Source organism: Brachyistius frenatus, unplaced genomic scaffold, assembly GCF_029030835.1.
Source record: "Brachyistius frenatus isolate BFR_SWC_R1_liver_20210118 unplaced genomic scaffold, ASM2903083v1 Contig_31, whole genome shotgun sequence".
Classification (NCBI taxonomy): Eukaryota; Metazoa; Chordata; class Actinopteri; family Embiotocidae; genus Brachyistius; species Brachyistius frenatus.
In genome coordinates, this window is record NW_027210630.1 from 846520 (window position 1) to 872212 (window position 25693).

A 25693-nucleotide genomic window follows, 5' to 3' on the forward strand; every position below is an offset into this window, starting at 1 on the left:
CCTGTCCCTCAGCCGGTCTTAAATAGATGAAAATTGCTTTTCCACATCTTGGATCTATAACCACGCAGGCTACAACCCTTTGATATACAGTCCGTGGCTATTACAAGGTCAGATGAAACGTATAACAGGCTCAGACACGAACTAAAAAAACAAATTACTGAAAAGAAATACTAAAGACTGTGAAATCGTATTACTGAGTCCATCTGTGCTTGGAGCATTCACAGTCAAAATCTGAGAATCCGTCTCGCGGCAAAATGCTTTTATGTTGAAGGTCCGATAAACTACTTCCGTTAATGGGCCGTCTGTCTCTGTGACTTGACGAAGCTGGTACTTTAGCGCCTCGGACAAAAGCGACTTTCCGTGGGAAAGGCTGGTGGTCTTAACAAAAGGAAAACACACCTTCAGGGCACATTATTGACGCGTTGTCAAGAAACCTCTGAACGTCTGTCCAACATTTGTCCAGAAAATTCTTGGAAAACGGGTGTGATATACTCAAAACCATTTTAAAATATATGAAGGTGGTTATTTTATCTCACACACACACACACACACACACACACACACACACACACACACACACACACACACACACACACACACACACACACACACACACACACACACACACACACACACACACACACACACAACCTTATTCTTGCTAGAGCCCTTGCTCGTGAAAAAATATAAAACTTTGAATTTGTTAAATTCACATTTCCAGTTTAATAACCGACCAAAACTTCCCCACTTGTTTTAAGTGGGGAAATAAGTACATAGTCTATTTTACTCTTAATATATTCGCCAAATTTTTAATAACCTGAATGTCAATGAAATGTGTTAATTAGACAAGCAGATAACCTAAAATAAAATATAGCTGTATATATATATATATATATAATTTTCCCTTTAGAAACTACACTGCCATTAAAATGTTATAGCTAAAATAATTAGCTTTCCGTTAACTAATGTTAAAGCTATTAAAAAATAAGTTATTATTCTCCCTTTAAACCTAACACATAAAATTATGTAAACACGTGTTTGTTCAGACTTCAGTCGAGCCTGTCCTTCTCTACTAACATGATCAGACTGAAACAAGCCATTACATTAGCATTAGCTATGCTTAGTTTATAACTTACTTAAATGTTAAATCCGGTGAACTAAACATTGATTCCTGACAGATTATGTCTCACCATTTCACATTAACTTCAAAGTCAAAGATTTTCATTACCTTACCTCAAAAGTACTTTTTGAGATGTCCTAAAATGTGCTGGACGTTTTGCCCCCGAAAAAAAAAAAAAATCTACTTTCACGTTTTACCGATGAGGATGTGATTGGTTGCATTACTTTTTAAAATAGCCAATCAGGTGCCAGATGACCGAGCTGCTGTATTACTGGGAACAACCATAGACTTTTTTCTTTTATTTTTTTATTTTAAAAGGGGAATAACTGATAGAATAGACAGAAGAACAGGCATTGACCTGGTTCATTAAAATGTCCCTCAGAAAGTGGGTAGTGTTGGAAAGTAGCCTATATTGTTCTTGTACTTTACTTGAGTATTTCCATTTGATATTTTATTCTACATTCATCTGACAGCTTTATTTATCTTTAAATTAATATGTGAGGCAATTGATAATATAAACAACCTGCAATATACAACACAATGTTAAAGAGCAAACCTGTGGTTTGCAACCTTCTTGACTTCTGACTTCTTACAAAAACCAGTGGGTAGCTGGGGTCACATTTCAGATGTCTGAGTTTTTAACTGTTCCAACAAAAAAAATAAGTTTTCTCTCTAAATTAAACACATGGTTGAATTTCAATAAATGTTCAAATTCTCAAAAATCTCACAAAAAAAAAAAAAAATCCAGGATTAGAAGAAAAGTGCCAGAACTGGAAACACTTATTTATCAGAACTTTTTTTTTTTCTTCTTCTTCTTTCCTCTCCCACTAATCAATAATCATCAGCACCCCTCAGATGTTTCTGCTGTTCCTGTGTATAAAACTGGATATAAAGTAGTTCAAACTAGCTCCACCTGTAGCAATAGCAACAGTAACATGCTGCTTGCAAATTTATTTATTTATTTTAATTTCCCCTCGGGGATTAATAAAGTAAATACCTACCTACCTACCTACCTACCTTACACACTGATGCTTCACAATTGATAGTCTATGAAGGTCATATCATATTCTACCAGTCAGAGGGGCAAAACCAGTACTTTTACTTCAAAACTTAACTACATTTTTCTGATAGTAATTATGTACTTTTACGTAAGTAGGATTTTTCATGCAGGACTTTTACTTATAATGGTGTATTTTTGCATCGCAGTATTGGTACTTAGACTTCAGTAAAGGATCTGCTTTCTTCACTGATCTTGATATGGTTCTGCTCAGCAGCTGTAATGTTTATTGGCACTCAACTCATGTCACTATACAAGTTTTTATGTTTTCATATAAAAACTGTAATTCTTAGACATTCTCCTTGAACAGCAGCGGCTGCTTATACAGAAATAATGTCATTAAAACCGAGGGTTACGTGAACGCACACATCAGCCAATAAAAATATTTTGCCAAGGCAATAAAGTGCAAATTAAGTGTAGGTAGCAGGGACAATGCAGTAAATCTCTTTTTCCGCTAAGAGGTTTTGTGTGTGGGAGCCTCCTGAAAAGAGGGTCAGTATTTAGGAAAAAAAAAGTTTCTGAGCTGCTTTAAAGTGCATAATCTGATCTAATTAATACCAGGTAGTTTGTGGTTGGTGGCTGATTAAATGGACAGTTAATAACAAGAAAAGAGAAACAAAGAGACACGCACGCAATTATATCCTTGAAACTATCCACTTGGTGAGCAGCGGGTTACCGGTGCATCTGAAAGGATTAGAGAAGTCCAACCCTGTCTAGAAATGTGTTTTACATGTGACATTATTCTGCAAAGAACATAGAAGAGGTAGCTTTCACCAGCAGACTTTCAAAGTATGCTTAAATAGATGCGCTGATGACACAGAATAGAAGGAGAAAGGTTTGTTAACAGATTGGTAGATCCATAATTACTTGCGTGCTGCACTGTTTGACAATCTTTACTCTCACAGGCCTGGTGCACCATATGGAGATCAAAGGATTGGAATTAATCACTTGAAAGCCTCCCACATAGAACAACTCTGAAGAGTAAGGAGGCATTAACCGGAAGACAAACAGCGCTATTGAACTGTGGCAAACAATAACAGCCTTTTATTACATATCACTTAACCGCCAGAGGAGTTGTATAATATATGATGCAGGTGCGTGACATCTTTGCACATACTTATGATCTTGATTGCGATGTAAATAATTTTTTAGACAGTTTTTATTTTATTTTCTGTGCCATTAAACAGGTGGATGGATCACCTCAATTTAAAGAAGACACTGAATAAGATTACTTTTTTTTTTTACATGCAAATATTTTGATTTTGAAAATAGGTTCTACTGAAAAAAGTGTCGGCCTGTATTTACCTTCAAGTAGCCACACTGGCTAAATTCCTCTGTATTGTCAGCTAAAATGTATTGCAGGCCAACTCGGTGTTGGCAGTGACACTGAGACTGTGTGGTTTCTATTAATAATAATAATAGTAACATCAATTTGACACTGATCTGCATTAATCAAATTTATAATAATACGGTTCCTCTGTGAATATCTGAATGATAAAAATGGCATAATACAAATTAAAAAAATAATATAATAATAGTTGTATTAATTTATCAAGCTAAGAAAACAAATATACAAATCAAACAATATCTGCTATTGATCTGGATTCATAACAGCAGCCAGGCATTAATTACCCAGGCATAAAAATCTACCAGAAGAACACTGTAATTTATAAAAATGAATCAACCTTACTTTCTATAAAAGGTAACACTTCCTTCTATTCAGCGCAAGCAATAAAGGTGCATGTAAGCGAAGCAAGACTGAGGCTGAAGCTATGATGTAGGTCAGTCATCAAAGTCTGGGATATCATCATAGGAGTACCCTGGGTAGCCCTTAAATGCATAGTAAGCTATCCGTAGGTGGTAAATTCCCGGCAGGAAGACAAGGATCCCAATGATAAGGACGGGCACGGTTCGGTCTGAGTCCTGAAAGACACAAAACATTGATTTCATGTATTGTTTGTTCTGTGTGATGCTGTAAGAAATAAAGTCTCTGCCTTAAAAAGGTACTCACAGTGGTTCCGAAGTATCCTGCCATGACAAGGGCGCCAATGATGATTAACAGAGAGCCGATTAAAAAGAGAACTGTGGCCAGTGCTATGGCTTTGTACGGGACTTTGGGTGGGCTCCTCTTGAACTGCAGAGGAGGAGAAATATTGAATTAAAAACGTAGCTCTGACACATGAGGTCCTCTGTGGCAGTGTCTGTTTTCCCACTCTTGTACTGAACTGGGAAGGCAAAATTAATATGACTCAACCAAAATATAAACGCAACACTTTTGTTTCCACTCTGACATTTTATGAGTTAAGGTAAACAAAAATCTAAGATTTCATCTATTGTTACAAAAGGTTTATTTCTCTCAAATTTTGTTCAAGAAGTTGTTAAAATGCAAGATAAAAGTACATATTCTAGAGTGGCCTCTTATTGTGACCAGTCTGAGGCACCTGTGCAATAATCACGCCGTTTGATCAGCATCTTGATGCGCCACACCTGTCAGGTGGATGGATTATCTTGGCAAAGATGAAGTGCTCACTAACATGAATTTTAACAAATTTGTGAACAATATTTGAAAGAAATAAACCTTTTGTGTGCATAAAAGAAGCCTTACATCTGTTACAGCTAGCGTTGCGTTTACCCTATATTTTTGTTGAGTGTACTTAAAATTGTTGTCAAAGTCTGTGACTGATAGACAAATGTTTTTTTTTAATTTTTATTAGAGGGCGTGACCTTTACGAGATATGGAAGTGTCATGTTACGTCATGTATTTGAAGATGTAAGTACATTTTTTTTGTGATCAAATACTGTAGCTTGCATTCACCAAACTGTCATGATAAGAGTTATTCAAGTTGTTTTAAAGCGTGGACCCACCTATTGTTCACAGAAAGGTTCATTTACTGGTGCAAAAACGCCTGTATAATGTCTTCTGTGACTTTGGAGGAGCTGTTTTCAAATTGATAATAAACTCGACTTGATCTATGATCTTCAATCTATACAACAAGGTAATCAGTATTAATATACAGTTATATTTGGTTCAATATAAACTGTTTGTTCAAACTTACCAACAAAAATACAGCATTTAGTGGGTCAATTTATCCTGATGCATCCTCCCTTACCTGCAGATCAATGTAGCCGTCGTCATCAGTGGCTAACCTGGAGTACCTAACTTTGCTGTTAGGAATCCCTTGTGACACAAGATTACGGGCAGGCATCTTCCTTAGTTGCTCGGGAGTTACTGCCTGTTTGTTTTCAGTGTTTTCAGTGATGCACAAACAGCACAACTACAGAAGCACCAACGACGCTGCAGCCATGCTTTTCCATATAAGCCGTCACTACCAAAACGAAGTCAAATACAACACTGAAGCTAGTGTTAACATTTCCTTAAACACGCTTTGAAAGGAGATTACAGCGAGCAGGGTGTTGTTTGTTCTTGTACTTCCGTGTTTTCACGCGTATTTCTGCTCTGCGCTTGCGCAAACTGAAGCGTCTTCACTGTTTGGGTAGAAATCTCGATTCCACACTTCAAATCAAATATTTTATGTGCAATGCAAGATGGAATTCAATTTAAGGTAGTTACACAATTTAAAGATGATGTAATCTGCTTTCTTCTGTTAAATTGTTTTCGATGGTGATTTGCAGTGCACCATATCTGACACAAGAGGGCGGTGTCGAGTGTTATTAAACTGACCAGGTCACAGCCAGCCCTCAGATTGACACTGGTGTCAGGATTCATCTTTTTGTGTGGCAGTTCATTTCCTGCGGTGCTCTCTCGGGCTATGTTAGTAATCACAGTGTCCTATGAAGATAACGTTTCCATCTAGGCTGCAGATTTTTTTTGGGGATATGAATTAATATAACGGAAGCAGAGACACAGTCCTCATCTGGAGGTTTTTTTTTTATGCAATCTTCTACATCACACAAGATTTATTCTTGCATGAAAATTTTGCCAAACAGAAAATAAGAGTATTCACAGAGTCTACTCAATGAAAAGTCATGATTTTGTAATAATAATAAAACATATCATTAATAGATATAATGGCAAAAAAAAAAAAAAATCATTTCTGGAATTTCAGGTGTGGGGTGTAGCAGCGTCAATTGTTTGTGTATATAAAGTTATCTACCAATTTTTGTCATCTCTTTGGTCGTGCTCAGCAATAAACTGGTCTATGAGCGACTGACCATGAAATAGGCGACACACAAAAAACAATATTTGCTGGCAACCCCACTGAAATTAATAATTCAAGCTGTTGAGGTAGTATGATGTATCCCCAACCTTTTCTTTTTAAATTGTGTTTTTCACATTCCCCTGCTGGTTTGTGGAAAATTGGACTGTCACATAGAAAAATATAGACTCTCCTTTAGGCAGAAGTCAGATAGGTACCTGGTCCAGTGGATCATTGTGATTCCAGCTTTCTGGTAGAGCCTCTACGTTCAAGGATAAATGTTCTCAGGTTGTACATAATCCAGAAATACACTGCTCTTTCATTGAAAAATAGTAACAAAGCAAATGTATATTCCTATTAGATGTGCTTGCAGCATCAATAATACATTTTAAAGTACATGTTGGCAGAGACTGAGTCTCGAGTGATCATTTGTATGCGAAGTGACCTTGACTGTAAATCGCATTATTGTGGTTTAAGGCCATATTGGTGATCTCTGGGGGGACATAAACCCTAAAGCCATTAATTTGTGTTTCATATTTCTGCCACTTTTCAGTGCATGCGATATTCTTTGTCATGCATCACAGTGTAGTCGATCCTCTCTTTTCTTGTTTAGTTTTGTGATGCATATTTTAGATACATATACTGAAGCATCTGTAGGAAATAATCTCAAAAAAATCTACCCTGCACACAACTGGATTTCATCTTTGTCTCATAGAGATTAAATATGTTTTTTTCTCTTTTATAGATCACTTTTAAATGCATCAGTATTCCAAATTGCAGAGCACAAATGCAGTTATATAAGACACGTATGTCTTGGAAAATAACTGAGACATTTTGGATGCCCAAACTGCCATCTTCATTCAACATGTTGATGACAATAACGGGAGTAAACTTCGCCTTCTACTTTATCAATCATACTACTTTTGTTAATCAGTGTGCTATGTGACTCCACTCATTAACTGTCACCGGAGCATCTTTCGTTTGTACACCAAATAACTTTCCTCTTATCTGTTCTGTCTCCTCGCTGCTCAATACCTACAATCAAGGTCACTGCACAAGCCGCTTACCATTTGTCAGTCTGAATTTAGAAACACAGCATTTAATTTATCGGCTTCATGGCCTTGAAACACTCCAAAAGACCGGATAAATCTGCAATTATTTTACATTCATAGAATCCGAATGAATGGGCCCAAAATAGAAAAACTGATGCCATAATCTAGCTGTAGGCAACCTTGCTGCCCCTTCCATTGTTTTTGTTTTTTTAAACATGATTTCATCTATTGTCTCGGTGTCTATGTTTGCTGTTTTATTTTCAGAAATACAAGTGTTTTAGGAATGCAATGGGGTTTACAATGTGCATCGCAATAATACTGTTGCTCAAGTGACATCTGGAGTTGTCATTAATTAATCAAATGATAGGCAAGACTGTCACCAGTCAGAGGGGGGCAGAGTGTGTTGTCATGTCAGATAATCCCTGCCACTCGACTGTGATGTCTGCACAGAAGAGCATCAGAACAGCTGAGCACACTGGGACCTCAGGGTGTGTATGTGTGTTTGTACATCTACATGCTAAGAAGACAGCAGCACTCGTCCCCCTATTACCCCTGAGTTTGTCACTGAGTGAGAAAGCAGCGATTAGGCCATAATTAGAGTCCTGTTCATAGTGGAGTTCTATCTGCTGAGATAATTAGGTCTGTCTTCATTACAGCAATTGCAGATAGAACCACAACTGGAGCCCAATAAAAGCCTGACCCATTATACCACTCCAATATCCTGCAATCTCCCTGAGGCTCAGCCTTTTTCCTTTTAAAGCCACCAGGTTTCAGAAATGATGCAATGTGGTATGTGGGTGCTGCCGAGCAACAAGATTTTCAACATTTAAAATAAATTTGCACAGTCTAATATAATTACTTTATTTTTAGGGTTGTCGAACAACGTTTGTGTGATGAGGGAATGAATGATTGAGCTGATTTGTAGTGTTGTGCTTTGTTTGTGTGTGTGCTCAAACATGATGAGCGGTAGAATGTTATAAGGTGGATGGCACATCTGTAGGACAGCTCATCATTTTTATCCAGACTGAAATATCTCAACAAATATCTCATGGATTATCATGAAATTATGTGTTGTCCCCCCACAAATTACTCAGACTTTTTTTTTTATCCAGCTGAAGTATCTCCATCTTCTGCGCTGATTGACACTACATTTGGTGCAAACATCCATGGTTCTCAAATGACTACTCCGAATGACCACCGTGATGTTGGATCTGAATTTTGGTACAGACCTCCATCTTACCCTCAGGATAAATTGTGACAAAACTTTTCATCATTTGTCCAATATTGTGTTTAATGCATGCTAACACACTGTTCTAAGATGGTGAACATGGTAAACATTGTACCTGCTCATCTTTGCTTGCTTTAGCCTTGTCACTGTAAGCATATTAGCAAATGTATATTAGCATTTAGGCTTTCCAGAGTGAAATATCCTTAACAAAGACATTGAAGTACAGTAATTTAAAAATCTTACCACAATATTTCATTGCCCCAAATATCACTTCTTTTTGCTTCAGTGAACAAAACTACTGACTGACATTGTTTACTGTGAAATAGATCCATGTAAGTGTTTGAGGGTAATTGAATACAAAAGGATCTGTCAACTCTGATTGAATCACAGAATGTTATCACTCGGCACAGAGCACTCGAAGCTCATGTAAAATTAATGTAGAACAACATGGATGATGCTTTGCTCGCGCCATTGCAGGTGCTGTATAGGACGGTTGCAGCCAGAAACAGGGATACATCTTGTAATTTGGTCCATTGCTTGTGATGATTCAAGTGTTTTTTGCTCTTTAATCTGCATTTCAAGTGAGCCTCAGGTTACAGTAGCTTTAGAGTGGGAGGACAGCTGACTGCTGCAACTCTAGCTACATCATCGAGAACATGGACTCTATCACCTTTATTTCACAATTTCAACAAATTTTTTTCCTGAAGCTTAAGAAAAAAAAACACCCACAGTAGCTCTGTGGCTTTGAGAATATGATGACAACATAAAGTTGTTTCCACCTTGACTTTTCCTGCGAGATGGAAAGCGTTTTATACGAGCCTCTGCAGAATATTAAGCTGTGTACACACACCTGCTGTGATGATTGAAATCTGTACCTGTTACATCTTTCTCTTTTTTTGTAAGAGTTTGTCAAAGTCAGTGAACAATGGGAGAGGAAATATCTAGATATGCAATTAAGGTGAATGTCACTGTAAATGCCAACATTAGTGTGAATGCATGGCTCAGGTTTGTTGCCTCCATGATGGGAAATGTTTGTTCCAGTGCACAGATATTGATTTCAGTACCTTTCAAACTCAGCAGCCCGCCTCACTGCACGGTCTGCTCAGACAGGTAATTACGTTTCCAACAGATTGCACAATAGACCCCAAGAAAATGCAAATAACAGAAACTAACAAGCACAGAAGGCAGATACAGTAAGAGGATCATCTCACCACTCTATTATTATATTCATCTCCTAAATCATGGGTGTTTCACTGGTTTATTTTTATTGCACAACATGATCACACAGTTATTGCTAAGTTAAATACTTATTCAGAAAGTGCCATGCATGCATAATAATGAGATACAATTTCTTTAAATGTTAATTGAAATGTTAATTTCAGTTTAAATTGCTGTGAAAATGGGTTTTCAATTTAAAAGAAATCCCCATCAGTGACATTTGCTTTTGTAACATAATTCACATAAAATATAAATGTTTATTACTGTCATTAAGTGATTTTGCTGATGTGACTATACATTTAAAGAGTTGAGAAGAGTGCTTATGATTTTGCTTTTGACAGGACGGAGTAGATTTGTCCCCAGGATATAACAGCAGGTAAGAAAAAAAAGGCATAAATCTCATGATTGACTGAGCACGGAGGCCATACTTGAAATGGTAAAATGTTTACTTCACAGATGGGCTTCACATCTCTCACTGTAAGCAGGCAGCAGCCCTGGGTGAAGCATCCATATCTGGACCCAGCATGAAAAACTAAGAATACTCCAACTGGTTCAAACCAAGGATTTGTCCACAGTGGGAAGAAAAGAATCCACCCTTCCAAAATCAATGTACTGTATTTATCCATGCGCTCTCATCCGAAAGCTGGTGTGCCTGTTTCTGTTTTGTCTTTTCATTATAGTTTAATAGAAAAAAAGAGGAAAGAAGTCTGTGAATTATAAAGGCCCGGTTGAAACTGCAGCACTTCAGAAAGATTACAATTGACTGTAAAGACTTAATCATTAACAAATCTGTATTGACTGTTATACAGCAGGTCGGCCGGAGAGTGCCATAGGATATGTACTGCGTTATATTTAAATATAATTGGGTTTTAGTCCTTTTGATAAGAAAAGCAGTTCATCCTTTAGATGATCTTTCTTTATCAACATTAGACTTCTAACTTTATCAAGACAAAAAAGCAAAAGGAAAGAAGACAAAAGGTGAGAAGACTAAAGAGAATAAGAGAGATTTAGAAATAAATCACTTTACCTACCTATACCCTTTACAGAAAGTGATGGTATAATATATTAAAATGTGTGAGAAAGCTCATTTGCCTCTGGCTATATTTATTGTAAAATAAAGCAGGCCGTTGTTTGCCAGTCTTCAAATCTGATATATTTAGGCTATAAAATATTTACGTCATTCCTGAGCTGTAATCTACTGTTATTGAAAAATACATTTAACTAAAAACTAACTCCATAAGACTGACTCATCATCTATATATATTTTTTTTATCTTGACAGTTACAAAACTCGAAACAAGAAACAAAACCAAATGTTCATTTTAGGGGGTTTTGAGAGTTGGTTTTAAAGGATTATTTAGTCACTGAGATTATGTAATTCAAAAGTTTGGATTGATTGTAACAGAAAGCAATACAATTTAAAAAAAACCCATTCTCGGTCGACATAAAATAAAAAAAAAAAAAAGTAAAAAAACGCTTCATCCAGCACACTCATTGTATTATTGTGTAAGTTCGACGGCAAGGTGAGTGACGCCCGTTAATAAAACATCTCTGAAGGAAAAGTCATGGACTGTATGTGACTGGTTGTGATGACGCACGGGGAGTGATGCCGAACGGCAATGAGGTGATGTGAGGATGGTTGGTTGGGTGGGGAGGGACGGAGGGGTGGAGGTAATGCGGGGACGGGGGGGTGAGGGGGGAAGGGGAGAGTGGTGGTTCGAAGAGAGAGCAGGGAGTGATTTGGTGCTCATCATCGTGTGAAGAGACTTGGAGCACCTGGAGCTCGTGCGTTTCTACCAGCAAATGCGAGGGCTCTCCACGATGAGCGCACTTGGCTCTCCTTTCGCCGCCTCCTGAGTACGACTCAGCAATCACAACCGTTTCCAAATGTGGCTCAGCCAAACCGCTGGGATGTGAAAATCAAACTCAAAGTTGGGTGAGTCCCGAAAATTTCATTTGAAGTATTTAACCGAATGAGTTTGAGAGGATAGTTTATGTTTCTTTTAATGCGTGTCTTCATTTGGTTGTCAGTGCTCGCAGTGCAGTCGTTGGATAAATTTAACGATCGTTTCGATGTTTGGATGACGTCTAATCTAATAATGAATTGTGCAAAAGTAGTCAAAAGTAAGAGAGATTTGTTTTTCCATCCGAATTTAATTTTAGGCTTCATGCTTACTTTTGAAATTGTGAAGCATAGATTTTGTCAAATGGGCTTTGTTTATAATCCATAATTGTCTGGTTTCTGTTACTCTAAAATAACACTGGGTTGCTCTGACTGAGTTGATTTATATGATGTTATTTTTTGGTGTTTTAAAATCTCTATTCAATTTCTTGAGGACAATGAGAAACCAGCCTTTAAATTTCATATAGGAACGAATTGAATGACTGAAGTGTTAAGAGGGTGTGCAGCAGAGGAATGCCATGAGGGCTCTAGTGACTATAAGCCCCCAGTCTCTGTCATTTTTATTAAGGTGGATGTCACTTTTTGACAGGTGTAGTCCTGCAGCTGGGAATTGCTCTGCACACCAGTGAAGAGTTTGAGATTACACCTGAGCCGGTCTGGCTGTTTATCTTGGACCAATTAAAATCGCAGACATAGAGAAGCTGCATGTTTTAAGCTGTCCTCAACATTATTGTGGATTCCAGCCCAACCCTGAGCAGCAGCTGCACATCCATCACTTTCACACATCCACGTCTGCCTGGAAAACAGCCAAGAACGAGAAAGAGTCCTATATTTGTATTCTGCGGTAGAGAAACATGCTTGAAACAGTAAGGACCTCCAACCTTCTAAAAAAAAAAAAAAAAAGCAGTGGATCCACAGGATATTTAATCCAAATGAAATCCCATACTCATGCAGTTTAGTGATATCAACAGATCTTCCAACAGGAGCCCAATGTAAGCATGTCAAGTTATCTAAGAATTCATAGTTTAAATCACCGGTTTAAATCTTGTTCTCATAAAGTAGGCTAAGCTGCACGAATAATCAAATTAGGTTTGATGGGCTCATTGGAAATCACAGCATGTAATTTGGTCAACTCTCCAGAAATTATATAAGTGAACTTGTCTAACAGTAAATCCATCAAACCTATTCTCGCCATTGTAACTTAGTGTGTTCAACATAAAAGGAACATTTTTATTGTTTAAAGGACAGTTAATACCTCAAAATGAGGTAACTTAAAAACCCACCTCCTTCCTCTACATCGTAAGCCCGCAGGTACTGCATGATGGCTGCTGAGGACGGAGGCTTTGCTGTGTCGTGCCAGCGCATGGAGCTAACCTAAAACATAAAAGTCAGTCAAACATGCTGAACATGCTGTGTGGAGTAGAGACTTGAGGGGAACGACAGCATGAGAAAAAGGTCAGCCAGTGGTTAATAGTGTAGTGAGGAGCAATGGAGGAGAGGAGGGAGCTAAAGACTTGAGGGGACTGCATAATGCTGTCGCCCTGTTCCTCTCATTGCACAGTCAGTCTTTATGTTAAGCATATTTGAACCCAGTTTTGTTTGGAAAACAGAGGAACTAGTGATGTAGATAGCTCGAGACAGATGGAGATACAGAGACAGACAGACAGACAAGAAGCATTCCGTAGAAAAGAGGGCAACTCAGATGAACTTTTAATTTAGTCTGAAATAAAGCAGCTTAACAAAATCCAAAAATCGTCAACATGGCCACACTACTTTTACTAGTCTCATCTAATCTGCATTTATTTAATCTGCACAGACAGGATTAATTTCACATCTGTCAAAATGGAGGAGTTTGTGTGGCACTAAGACATTGTTTTGAAGTCAAAAGACAGAACATTCGAAATGAAATTAAATCAATGCATCAAAGTCGGAAGAAGCAATTCAGGCCGGGATCAGTGCTGCAGGAGGATCAGCGCACATTAACACCACTCGGATGTTTAACTGAGCAGCTGAATTTCTTATGTTGCGTCCGTAAATACATAGTCACAATGGAAACCAGTTTAATTATGTTTAAAATTTTTTAATGAAATAGTCTATGTTTTGGCAAACAGGCAGAGGCCTATTATCTGTTTCCTATGAGAGGCAGAGTCATACCTGTACCTTACACTGACTATGATGCCAGGAAAAATGTAGCCAATCGGGGGGGGGGGGGGGGCAATAACAAGCAGCCTGAATCTGTCCACAGGTTACAAAATCTCTTTTGACGTACCTCTAAAGCTCTGTAAATAACTTGAAAAACGTGTAATATCTTATTTCTTTAATATAAACCAAAATTATTTAATGGTATTAACTTGGTAATTGTTTATGGAGCCAACAACCAGCGGACAGTTAGCCGAGCTTAGCTTGGCATAAAGACAAAAAGCACGGGGCACAGCTAGTCTTGAAAAAAAAAACATTAGCCAACCAGAACTTTAATTTTTTTTTTATTAAATATGAAAGAAAAACATTTGAAAAAAACAAGGGATTTGTAAGTATAGTATAGACAAGTTCCATTGGCCTGAGCTAGACCGTTTTTTTTTGTGCCTTTTTTGCTGTCTTTATGGTAACCTGAGCTAATCCCCTGCTGACTTGCTTGATATTAAGGGTCTGATAGTGGTATCAATGTTTTGTCTAGTTCGGCATGAAAGGGACCAAGTACATTTTCCCAAAATGTCAACCCACGGTTTTCTTTTAATATCATTCTGGAGTAAAGGATCAATGTAATTCATCTTGAATATACACACACATCAAACTGTCAAACTGTAACAATGCGTATTGTTTTGACCTCCATCTGTGTAGAGGTCACCGTTTAGTATTGATTGATATGGAGGACAGAGTAAGGTCAGGCTTATCTTAATGTACTGTAGGTCACTTGAAGATCATATTAGCACCACAATACGGCAAAAAAAATACACATTAGGTCTTGCGATTGAGACAGTTGTATTATTGACACTTCAGCCATTCTGGGTTGGCTGAATGCTGTCGAGAGTTTTAATTGCGTGGTGTCTCCCAGACCACTGAGTGAAACAGGCAACTAGTCAGTCCATATATAAGTTTCTTTATTCCTTAACCTTACATTGCGTTTAGTCCATAAGCAAGATAAGACTGTGGTCACATTGATCTGACAGCAACTGTGGCTCAGACAGTTTCTCTCACCCACAGTCTTGATATAGCCGAGCAGTGATATGTAAAAAAAAACACTGCATGAACAAAACAATGAGCAAAACAAGAATAACTGTGTTTGTATTTTACTGTAAGTGATGGATGTGTCAATTCTCTCAAAGCAAAATTTTCTGTCTCTCTTTTCAAAGGCACTGGATACTGTCATTGTCTGCTGTTGTTGGGGTGAAGCTGAAGCTGAACATGCCCCTGCGTTTGACAGGAACAGCCTGGATGTTTACCTACGCTCACCTACCGCCTTGCACTGAAAAGTGGTTTCCCATTGCAGTTTTTACAACTTGAATTTTGGCTTCACACTGCATGTTTTGATTCAGCGAATGTGTAAAGACTTCCTGCTTGTGTACAGCCATCTTACTATCCTATCTGGAATGCATTTTTAACCATGTTTGGCACCGTTTGCATGATAACAGTCAGTTTTAATGTCAGCAACATCGTTTTTTAAGATGGATTACCTGATTTCAGCACAGTAGGTTTCATCTACATATTTTATACTTGTTTCTCGGCGTTGGTGCATGCATCTTGTGGTTTTATTTTCCTTGATGCATTGCCAACGTAATGGCTCATTTGCAAGAGGCATCATCATTCAAATTATGTTTTGACAAGACAGACTTAATATGATCATTACTCTAATGGCTTTTATGAGAGTGCCGTGATGTCCTTTTTCCTCCTGTGGTGAACTTAAGTAGGTGTGTGTGTGTTGCAGTCTACCTTTGCGGCACAGGACACTGTCACATATCAGCATAGTATTAGAACTGATGGTTCCTGTGCTGGACAATATGACCCCAGCTCCTCTGACTCAGAACTGCTCCAACTGCAGCCATGCTTTAGTCCCAGAGGTCAATGTGGTGAAGGCGGTGGTTTTGGGCATGGTGCTTGGCGTCCTCATTGTGTTTGGAATTGTAGGAAACATCCTGGTAATTCTTTCAGTAGTTTGTCATCGACACCTGCGGACAGTCACACATTATTTTATAGTTAATTTGGCAGTGGCAGATTTGCTGCTAAGCTCCACTGTACTACCTTTCTCCGCCATTTTTGAGATCCTGGATCGTTGGGTGTTTGGACGGGTCTTTTGTAATGTTTGGGCAGCTGTGGATGTGCTCTGCTGCACGGCCTCCATCATGAGCCTCTGCGTGATCTCTGTAGACCGCTACATTGGAGTGAGTTACCCTCTGCGTTACCCAGCCATAATGACAAGACACAGGGCTCTGTTAGCAGTGATGCTGCTGTGGGTGCTGTCTATCATCATATCTATTGGACCTTTGTTTGGCTGGAAAGAGCCGGCACCAGAGGACGAGTACGTCTGCAAGATCACAGAGGAGCCAGGCTACGCGATCTTCTCTGCTGTGGGCTCCTTCTATCTCCCTCTAGCCATCATACTGGCCATGTACTGCCGGGTGTATGTGGTAGCTCACAGAGAGAGCCAGGGGCTGAGAGAGGGCCACAAGACAGAGAAGTCAGATTCAGAGCAGGTGATACTCAGGATACACCGAGGCAACACAACTGTATCAGAAGATGAGGCCCTTCGCTGCCGCACACATTTCGCCCTGCGACTGCTCAAGTTCTCCCGTGAGAAGAAGGCCGCCAAGACCTTGGGCATTGTGGTTGGCTGCTTTGTGTTGTGCTGGCTGCCCTTTTTCCTGGTGCTACCCATTGGTGAGTATTAATACATTTTGCACCATTTGTCTGAGCAAAGTAACAATTGTGAAAGAAATCAAATCAGCTTTTACATCTTTTGTTCACGTGTTAAAAGAATATTTTAACATTTTGGAAAACAATTATTTTCTTTTTGCTCAGCATTAAAAGAGAAGACTGACAGGTTAACATATCTTAACATGACAACCCGATATTACATGAAACCATGTAATACACTCGTCAGTCTACTAGAGGATAACAAGTCAATGTTGTGTTTTGTAATGTGTATGTGGTCTAGGCACCAAAAATCACGTGGTTAGGTTTAAAAAAAATTATCATGATTTCGGTCAAAATAAGTACCTTTACACAAGTTACAGATGAAAGGTACTTAATGTACATTACGTATTTTAAATACATTATGTTATGTAACCTACTTTGTTAAAACAGTGCCTTCTCCAGGGCTCAAACACTGGTCCCAGCTAAAAGTCCTGCGTTTGTTCCATCTCACCCCCAACATCCTCCCTTTTTGACCTGGTTTGGGCTAATCAGACATCCATCCATCCAGTATCTATACCCGCTTTATCCTGAACAGGGTCACAGGGGGGAAGGAGCCTATCCCAGCTAACATTGGGGGAAGGCAGGGTACACCCTGGACAGGTCGCCAGTCTATCACAGGGCCAACACGTAGAGACAGACGGAAACAAAGACCATTCACGCTCTCATTCACACCCAAGGGAAATTTGTGGAACCACCAAATAACCTGAGGTGCATGTTTTTCGATGGTGGGAGGAAGCCGGAGTACCCGCAGAGAACCCACGCAGGCACAGGGAGAACATGCAAACTCTGCACAGAAAGGCCCAGGCCCGGATTCCAACCCACAACCTTTTTGCTGTGAGGCGGCAATGCTGACCACTGCACTGTGCCACTCCTAATCAGACGTATGTGTACTTTTTATACCTAGTTGAGGCAAATCGTGACACTGACACGGTATCCTCTGGTGGATTGACGAGTGTATTCCACGTTGAATATATAGAAACGGTGTAACAGCTCATCTGGCCCTTTCCAAAATTCAAACCTCACAGATTGTAGCTTGTTTGTTTAATCCATTCTAAAACCGAGAGTAAAAATTACAACTTGTTTCATTGTCGTAATGTGTTGTAGTATTTATTGGTAGGCAGCAGTAACCTCCTAGAGTTTTTATTAAACTTTAGTAGTGCTGGTATGTATATTGCCAAGTTATGCTAACAGTTTCCTGCCTCTAACTTCATGTTCAATAACAATGAGACTGGTATTCTCATCCAACTCTGGGTAACAAGGAAAACATTTGAATATTTCCCAAAATGTCATTATTGCTTTAAAGAAGCACAGAAAGTGAGATATCATAGTAAAAATTGGTTAATACATTTAATCACCTGCACTTACATGAGTCAGACCACTTTTAGAGAGCTATTTAACATCTACATTAATTCGCTTTACGCATCCATTCATCGATTTATTCTGCTGCCAGGTTTTTAAGTGATGGAAAATGGAATAGTTAGATGATGTTAATTGAATTGCCTCTTCATGGAAGTACACTAAGGTTACTAGCATTCAGACAAGCCTCACGGTCTTTTGAGCAGTGTAGTAAATGCCTTGACTCGGTCAAGTAGACTCTATAAATAGGCTCAATAAATCTTTCAGACCTCTGACGTCCTCTGGTGCTCCTGTCTGTAAATAAAAAGGCTGAATTTCAGACCAACATATATGTGTGAGGTGTCGAGCCATTGTCTGTGCTCCCGCTTCCTCTCTCCCTTTGTATTTTATTCATTACCTGCTCTCATGCTTGTTCATACACAGTGGTGTGAAAAAGTGTTTGCCCCCTTCCTGATTTCTTATTTTTTTGCATGTTTGTCACACTTAAATGTTTCAGATCATCAAACAAATTTAAATATTAGTCAAAGATAACACAAGTAAACACAAAATGCAGTTTTTAAATGAAGGTTTTTATTATTAAGGGAGAAAAAAAATCCAAACCCACATGGCCCTGTGTGAAAAAGTGTTTGCCCCCTAAACCTAATAACTGCTTGGGCCACCCTTAGCAGCAACAACTGCAATCAAGCGTTCGCGATAACTTGCAATGAGTCTTTTACAGCTGTGGAGGAATTTTGGCCCACTCATCTTTGCAGAGTTGTTGTAATTCAGCCACATTGGAGGGTTTTCCAGCACCAACCGCCTTTTTAAGGTCATGCCACAGCATCTCAATAGGATTCAGGTCAGGACTTTGACTAGGCCACTCCAAAGTCTTCATTTTGTTTTTCTTCAGCCATTCAGAGGTGGACTTGCTGGTGTGTTTTGGATCATTGTCCTGCTGCAGAACCCAAGTTGGCTTCAGCTTGAGGCCACGAACAGACGGCCGGACATTCTCCTTCAGGATGTTTTGGGAGACAGTAGAATTCATGGTTCCATTTATCACAGCAAGTCTTCTAGGTCCTGAAGCAGCAAAACAGCCCCAGACCATCACACTACCACCACCATATTTTACTGTTGGTATGATGTTCTTTTTCTGAAATGCGGTGTTACTTTTACGCCAGATGTAATGGGACACACTTTCCAAAAAGTTCAACTTTTGTCTCGTCAGTCCACAGAGTATTTTCCCAAAAGTCTTGGGGATCATCAAGATGTTTTCTGGCAAAAATGAGACGAGCCTTAATGTTCTTTTTGCTCAGCGGTGGTTTTCGTCTTGGAACTCTGCCATGCGGGCCATTTTTGCCCGGTCTCTTTCTTCTGGTGGAGTCATGAACACTGACCTTAACTGAGGCAAGTGAGGCCTGCAGTTCTTTGGATGTTGTTGTGGGGTCTTTTGTGACCTCTCGGATGAGTTGTCGCTGCGCTCTTGGGGTCATTTTGGTCAGCCGGCCACTCCTGGAAAGGTTCACCACTGTTCCATGTTTTCTCCATTTGTGGATAATGGCTCTCACTGTGGTTCGCTGGAGTCCCAAAGCTTTAGAAGTGGCTTTATAACCTTTTCCAGACTGATAGATCTCAATTACTTTCTTTCTCATTTGTTCCTGAATTTCTTTGGATCTCGGCATGATGTCTAGCTTTTGAGGATTTTTTGGTCTACTTCACTTTGTCAGGCAGGTCCTATTTAAGTGATTTGTTGATTGAGAACAGGTGTGGCAGTAATCAGGCCTGGGTGTGGCTAGAGAAATTGAACTCAGGTGTGATAAACCACAGTTAAGTTATGTTTTAACAGGAGGGGGCAAACACTTTTTCACACAGGGCCATGTGGGTTTGGATTTTTTTTCTCCCTTAATAATAAAAACCTTCATTTAAAAACTGCATTCTGTGTTTACTTGTGTTATCTTTGACTAATATTTAAATTTGTTTGATGATCTGAAACATTTAAGTGTGACAAACATGCAAAAAAATTGGAAATCAGGAAGGGGGCAAACACTTTTTCACACCACTGTAGCTGTTACTATCAGCACCAAATACTGGCATCACATGTTACCACATAAGTCTGTGGACAAGTGTCCATTTAGCAGTCAATCACCAATTTTAGCGTATGGAGCTGGAAAACTCGTGATTGTCTGATTTGGTTTATTGGCATAAATATTATTTTGTCATCCGAGAAAATCAGACTGAGACTTTGATCTTGGCACTAATCTTAAAAAGATGAGTTGTTAGACTTCACGTTTCTTTGGGGATCATACTGCTCTCTCTACTTGGCATTTCAGAGCTCCTTCTCAGTGACTATAATGAAGTGTAAAGCAACCCATTGCTAATTTCACAAATAACTTCAGAGGGTGTCCCTTTGGTATTAGATGTTAAGACTTTGACCATGAACTGGGAATGTCTCCAATGTTTAAGTCCAGCTGTGGCTCTTTGTGGTATTTTTCTCTCTGCAGCGTTCATCAATCATTATCATACCACTGTGGGTAACCAGTGGCTGATTGTTTCCGCTGCACTGATCAACATTTTGAAAAGAGCAGATTTTAAAATAAGTATGTGGAATGGTAAAGATTTTGCTTGTCGTGACAGACCCGCAGATATTAATCACCCAGCTCTGCAAATCCCCTCAGCTCTAGTAAGCTTTTCAGTATCTATCAGATCATTGTGTTTGTTTCATGTCCTGCAACTGTACTGCTTTGGTTCACCCTCACCTGTTTTCAGTAAAGAAAAAAAATAGCGAAGCATTTAGCAGCTAAAGATTCAGATATTTTACTCATGAGTTGGTGGAAATTAAAACGGAACTAAAAGAGGAGTGAATATTGAACTTGTATTCATCTCCTGGCCAGAATAAACTCCAAATGTATGCTAATGTTCCTCATGTCTGCCTGATATATGTTATGTTTTCTTTCACCCCCACGGCAGCAAAAAACAAATTAACGCTGTTTTAAAATCAATTTTACTGAACTAGGTTCTGTGACACTGAAAGTTATACTTTTTTTTATTTGTAGCTCTTGTATGGGTTCAGTGATTGCTGTCAAACAAATGCCATCTCCCCTCCTTCTTTTTTAATCATTGCCAGAATTCATATTTTGTTGTTGGACAGATATTGAAGGGAGTCATGTAACTTTCTCAGTTCAAAATATGTTGTGGCTTTATTGAAGGTAAACATGATACAATTTTGAGTTTCACAGCCCATGATACTTCATAAATTTTAGACAACAAAACATTTATCTAATAGCTGCAATACCCTTCTATATTTACCTAAAAAATGAATCTGTCAAGGATACTGGCAATAATAGAATTGGCTTTTTTGGCACAGCTGGGGATAAAATGTATGAGCTGTATAGTCAGGCTCAAAATAATTTGCTCTCAAACTCTCTCCACTTCTTCTCTCTATCCATCTCGACATCACGATCTCATTTTTCCTAAGCCCACGTTTAACCGTCTGCACCAGACTGCCCAATAAAGCATTTCACAAGACAGCGTCTCTCCTTCCTGCAGCAGATGATAGATAGATAGATAGATAGATAGATAGATAGATAGATAGATAGATAGATAGATAGATAGATAGATAGATAGATAGATAGATAGATAGATAGATAGATAGATAGATAGATAGATAGATAGATAGATAGATAGATAGATAGATAGATAGATAGATAGATAGATAGATAGATAGATAGATAGATAGATAGATAGATAGATAGATAGATAGATAGATAGATAGATAGATTGCAGCCTCACAGGAAGTCAGGCATTTAATTATTTTAATGTTTTACTGGCAGCCACAGAATATGTGGAGAGTCACCTACATTTACAGTGACAAACAGGCCTGCATGTAATGCACCAGTTAAGCCATTAGCTTTGCTTCTTCATTCAAGGTCCCACTCACATTATCTGCCATGATTGTTTCCTCTAATTAAAAGCAGCAGAATTTATAACAGCAATTTTATTAAAATCCTTAACCTTGATGGCAAGTAGTGAGCATTTATTCATGGAATGGGATAAAACGATTAGATAATAAAGTGTCATCAGCAGACATAGGTAATATGATTCTTTCAGTAGTTGGAGATCATGTTTATTTCATAGATAGTACAGACATTAACATGTAGCTGAAGCTCTAAAAATTGCAATATTACTAGTATATTAATACTAACAGCATGGCTCGAGGCAATGTTGGTCAGTTTATCACTTCAGTCCATGATTGAAATATCTCAATGACTGTCATAAATTATATATCCAGGTGATGAGTCCTTAGGCTATTGGGGATCCACAGATTTTTCCTCTAGTGTCTAGAGAAAGTTCTAATGAGTGAAATAGTTCCACCTGTACTTGATGGACTGGCACAAACATTTCTACAGATATTCATGCCTCCATCACAGGATGACTCCTTATAACTATAGCGATCTCTTGACTTTTCTTGTAGCACCATTAAGAGTGAATTATCTCAACAACTACTGGCAGAAAGGTTGTGAAATTTTCTATAAATATTCAAGGTTCCTAGAGGATAACATTTATAGGCTTTTGGAAATCCTTTCCTTTTCATTTAGAGCCGTCATTAGGTTCAAACTATTGACATTACCATCAGCCTCAGCTGTACTTTGTGTTTAGTGCTAAAATAGACAAATCGGTTGTCTGTGTAAGCAGTTTAATGCGACTCAACATTTGCATTTATTGCAACGTCTCGTGGCTGAAGTGATTATTATGGGCGCAAAGGAGGATGTCAGGCGATCGAATATAAAGAATGACAAAGTAGGGAGGAGCATAGGGGGAGACTGACACCGTATACCTACATGCTTGGAAGGGTGGAGGGTGAAGTGAATGGTATTCAGTTGGTTGCGATCTCCAATCTCATAAATGCCATTAAATCTAATACGCTGCTATTTTAAGTTCCGTCAAACATAAACACATTAAAACCATACCACGTTATTTTGCTGCCAAAACCAAGGTACGAATGTATGTTTTGGCTAACTATCTATTCTTGTTTAGGTGTGATTGCATGTTGGTCCAATAGGGGACGCTGAAAACGCTCATGTCGATTGGGGAGTCTTTGGAAATGGCTCCATTTTATGGTTTCCATATGTGGATAAGAAGGCTAATTACCAGATGCTTGCATGCTTACACAGGAGATGGTGAACTTGTTTAATACTGTATTGCTTAATTAACATCACCAAGTTAGCATTTAGCTGGAATTGTTACTCTGTCCCATTATAAACCCACTGACCCGCATGCTGTATGTTTTCTGAAATATCCAACTCTGCCTTCCTGTTTGCATATTGTTGTTCTTTCTCCTGAAATGTCTTTATAATATCACAACAGGTTCCATGTTCCCTGCATACAGACCTTCAGACACCGTCTTCAAGATCACATTCTGGCTCGGTTACTTCAACAGCTGCATCAACCCCATCATCTACCCGTGCTCCAACCAGGAATTTAAGAAAGCTTTCCAGAGTTTACTTGGAGTTCACTGTTTGAGATCGACTCCCAGACCACACCATCACAATCTGAGTGCAGGTCAGAGTCAGACACAGGGTCACAGCCAGTCGCTCACTCTGGGCCTCGACAGCAGGGGACCTCCCTGTCGACTCAGCCCCTCCTCCTCTATAGGCCTGTCTAGGACTCCTTCCTCCAGGGACAGCAGGGAATGGAAGGTCTTTTCTGAAGGTCCCACAGACGGATCTCGACCCACCGAAATGAGCAGAGCTAAAGTGGCCAAACTCTGCAATAAAAGCTTCCACCAAACCTGCTGCTGCATCCTCAGTGCTGAGACTCCCACGCAGGAGTCAAACTGTGCCCAGCCCCCAACCGTCGGAAACCTTCCCACCATTAAAATACACCAAATATCTCTGTCGGAAAAAGGAGAGCCTGTCTAACCACTGTAATCCTCCATCCATTTGTTATGACCCCTTCAACCACCGTATAGGGTCACAGATGAGAATATATTTCCTTTAGCTGTGTGGGAACAGTGGCTGCTTTGAAATTTCAATATTTAATATCTAAGCTTTAATATTCTGTGATTTGTATCTGTGGGAATAAAATTGTCAAAATTATAGCCACTATACTGTATTTTAACCCTTTTGGAAGATAGCTTTTTAGCTCTCGAAACACTAACTACTGCAAAAATGAAAATACAGCAAGTGCTATCAGTGTTTATTTTTGGAAAAGTATAAGAAAGATCCTGAAGCATTCCCCTGAAGTGGACCAAAAGATTTCTAAATGTTTACATATTTTATATTACGGAAGAGCAGTTTAAATGTATAAAAGTGTAAATAGGAAAGTTTTATATATTGCATGAGTTTACCAATCATTTTCAAAATGCTGGTCAGTGGTGCTCCTGTTGTCTCCAAAGTTTGCCTACTGCTGTTCCTAATGTAAAAATGTTGTTTGTGTACTGCTGTACACAGTATAAAAAGGGACCTTGCGTACTTCTGTGTCACATGCAATAAATTTGTATGACTTATTCCAAACAAGGGATTCAAGAGAACATTTTTAGACTTCTGTTGTTATTTATTTTGTTTGTTACATTTTTTTTGGGAGGGTTAATTCACTAAATATATTTCGCTTGTAAACCTCTCGTCTGTCCATCCATATTCCCACAATTTCATGTACCTCTGAGCAATGCCAGATGGATATTTTAATATACTTCTGTGGAATTTTAACTGAACTTGTGGTTGCTGGCCTCAATCCTGACTGGCCCCCAAACCTCTTTAAAAAATCCACCAGATTTAGAGACGTCGAGATAAGTCATACACAGTCTGAGACATTCTTCTCTCAGGCTGTACTTCTTGTGTTTCTGTCTTTTTTTAGTCGGCATCCACATCCCTGCACAGTTTTAACTCTGTCTTCAGTGTGGGTGATATTGCAAAGGTGAGAAACTGAGTGTTTTTAGTGTGAGTTCAAGACTGCAAAGTGTCTTTGTTTGCACAGAGGCATTAAAGAGCAAGAAGACAACCTCTGCCAACCTTATCGATTTATTCTATCCTGGCTACTCCTTCTGTGCGTGCACTAAGATCTACTCCCTTTGTGAGTGTGAGGGGGAGGAGATGCAGTTGGCACTTGTTAAGCCAATCCCACCTCATCCCCGAGCTAAGGTCAGTTGTTGAAGTGGAAAGCTTTCCCACATGGGAGAGACCCGGCAGTGTAGTGAGAGTGCATGTATGTGTCCGGGTTGTCATTGACTGGCTTGCCTCTGAACTTGTAAATCACACCATTTCTGTGCAAATGCCATTAGGAGAGGGGCTCCCAGCTCCAGCATTAAACTACAGACGGTACAGATGACCTAATTCACCCCTCCCTCCATTATCTCTCGTTGTGGAGAGTGGTGGGATTATAAACAAAACGTCAAACCAAATACCTTTGTGGAATGCTTTATAAAGCCATATCATCTTCCAAATGCAATAGTTGAAATGAATACCATAACTAGATCTGCAGCTAAGGTCATAAAAGAGTGGAGAAGAGGAAGAGCAATCCATAATGTGTTTCATCAGGACTCCCTGGTTTTATCCAGCCCCTTCATTTTATGTATTCATGGTAAAATTATCAATAAGTGTATAATTTTCCTCTGACTTCTCATATGGCATTTGTTCTGATACATGCATTTTACTGAGCCTGCAATCATTGATTCTAAAGAAGAATGAATTTAATGGTTACAGTCTATTAATATGGATGACACTG

At 39.0% G+C, this 25693-nt stretch overlaps 2 protein-coding genes across 2 annotated transcripts; one reads left to right on the plus strand and one right to left on the minus strand.

The window, feature by feature from the left end:
• Positions 1-3193: 3193 nt before the first annotated feature.
• tmem230b (transmembrane protein 230b) lies at positions 3194-5618 on the minus strand. The gene is made up of 3 exons (XM_069699743.1): positions 5288-5618; positions 4189-4311; positions 3194-4100 (listed from the first exon to the last, which is right to left on the minus strand). Exons 1-3 carry the CDS (start codon positions 5381-5383, stop codon positions 3960-3962), a joined length of 360 nt encoding a protein of 119 aa, XP_069555844.1. The 5' UTR covers positions 5384-5618; the 3' UTR covers positions 3194-3959.
• A 6011-nt stretch (positions 5619-11629) lies between these two features.
• On the plus strand, positions 11630-24484 carry adra1aa (adrenoceptor alpha 1Aa). Its single transcript, XM_069699744.1, has 3 exons — positions 11630-11767; positions 15085-16606; positions 23339-24484. Exons 2-3 carry the CDS (start codon positions 15709-15711, stop codon positions 23890-23892), a joined length of 1452 nt encoding a protein of 483 aa, XP_069555845.1. The 5' UTR covers positions 11630-11767; positions 15085-15708; the 3' UTR covers positions 23893-24484.
• The last annotated feature ends 1209 nt before the right edge of the window (positions 24485-25693 follow it).

Excerpts from the sequence above, each read along its gene's own strand:
- tmem230b (XM_069699743.1), bottom strand. The coding sequence starts at position 5,383 with ATGCCTGCCCGTAATCTTGTGTCACAAGGGATTCCTAACAGCAAAGTT. Across the intron at positions 4,312-5,287 it reads ACGGCTACATTGATCTGCAG|TTCAAGAGGAGCCCACCCAA; the intron begins GTAAGGGAGGAT and ends CCTCCTCTGCAG. Across the intron at positions 4,101-4,188 it reads CAGGATACTTCGGAACCACT|GACTCAGACCGAACCGTGCC; the intron begins GTGAGTACCTTT and ends TGTGTCTTTCAG.
- adra1aa (XM_069699744.1), top strand. The coding sequence starts at position 15,709 with ATGGTTCCTGTGCTGGACAATATGACCCCAGCTCCTCTGACTCAGAAC. Across the intron at positions 16,607-23,338 it reads TTTCCTGGTGCTACCCATTG|GTTCCATGTTCCCTGCATAC; the intron begins GTGAGTATTAAT and ends ATATCACAACAG.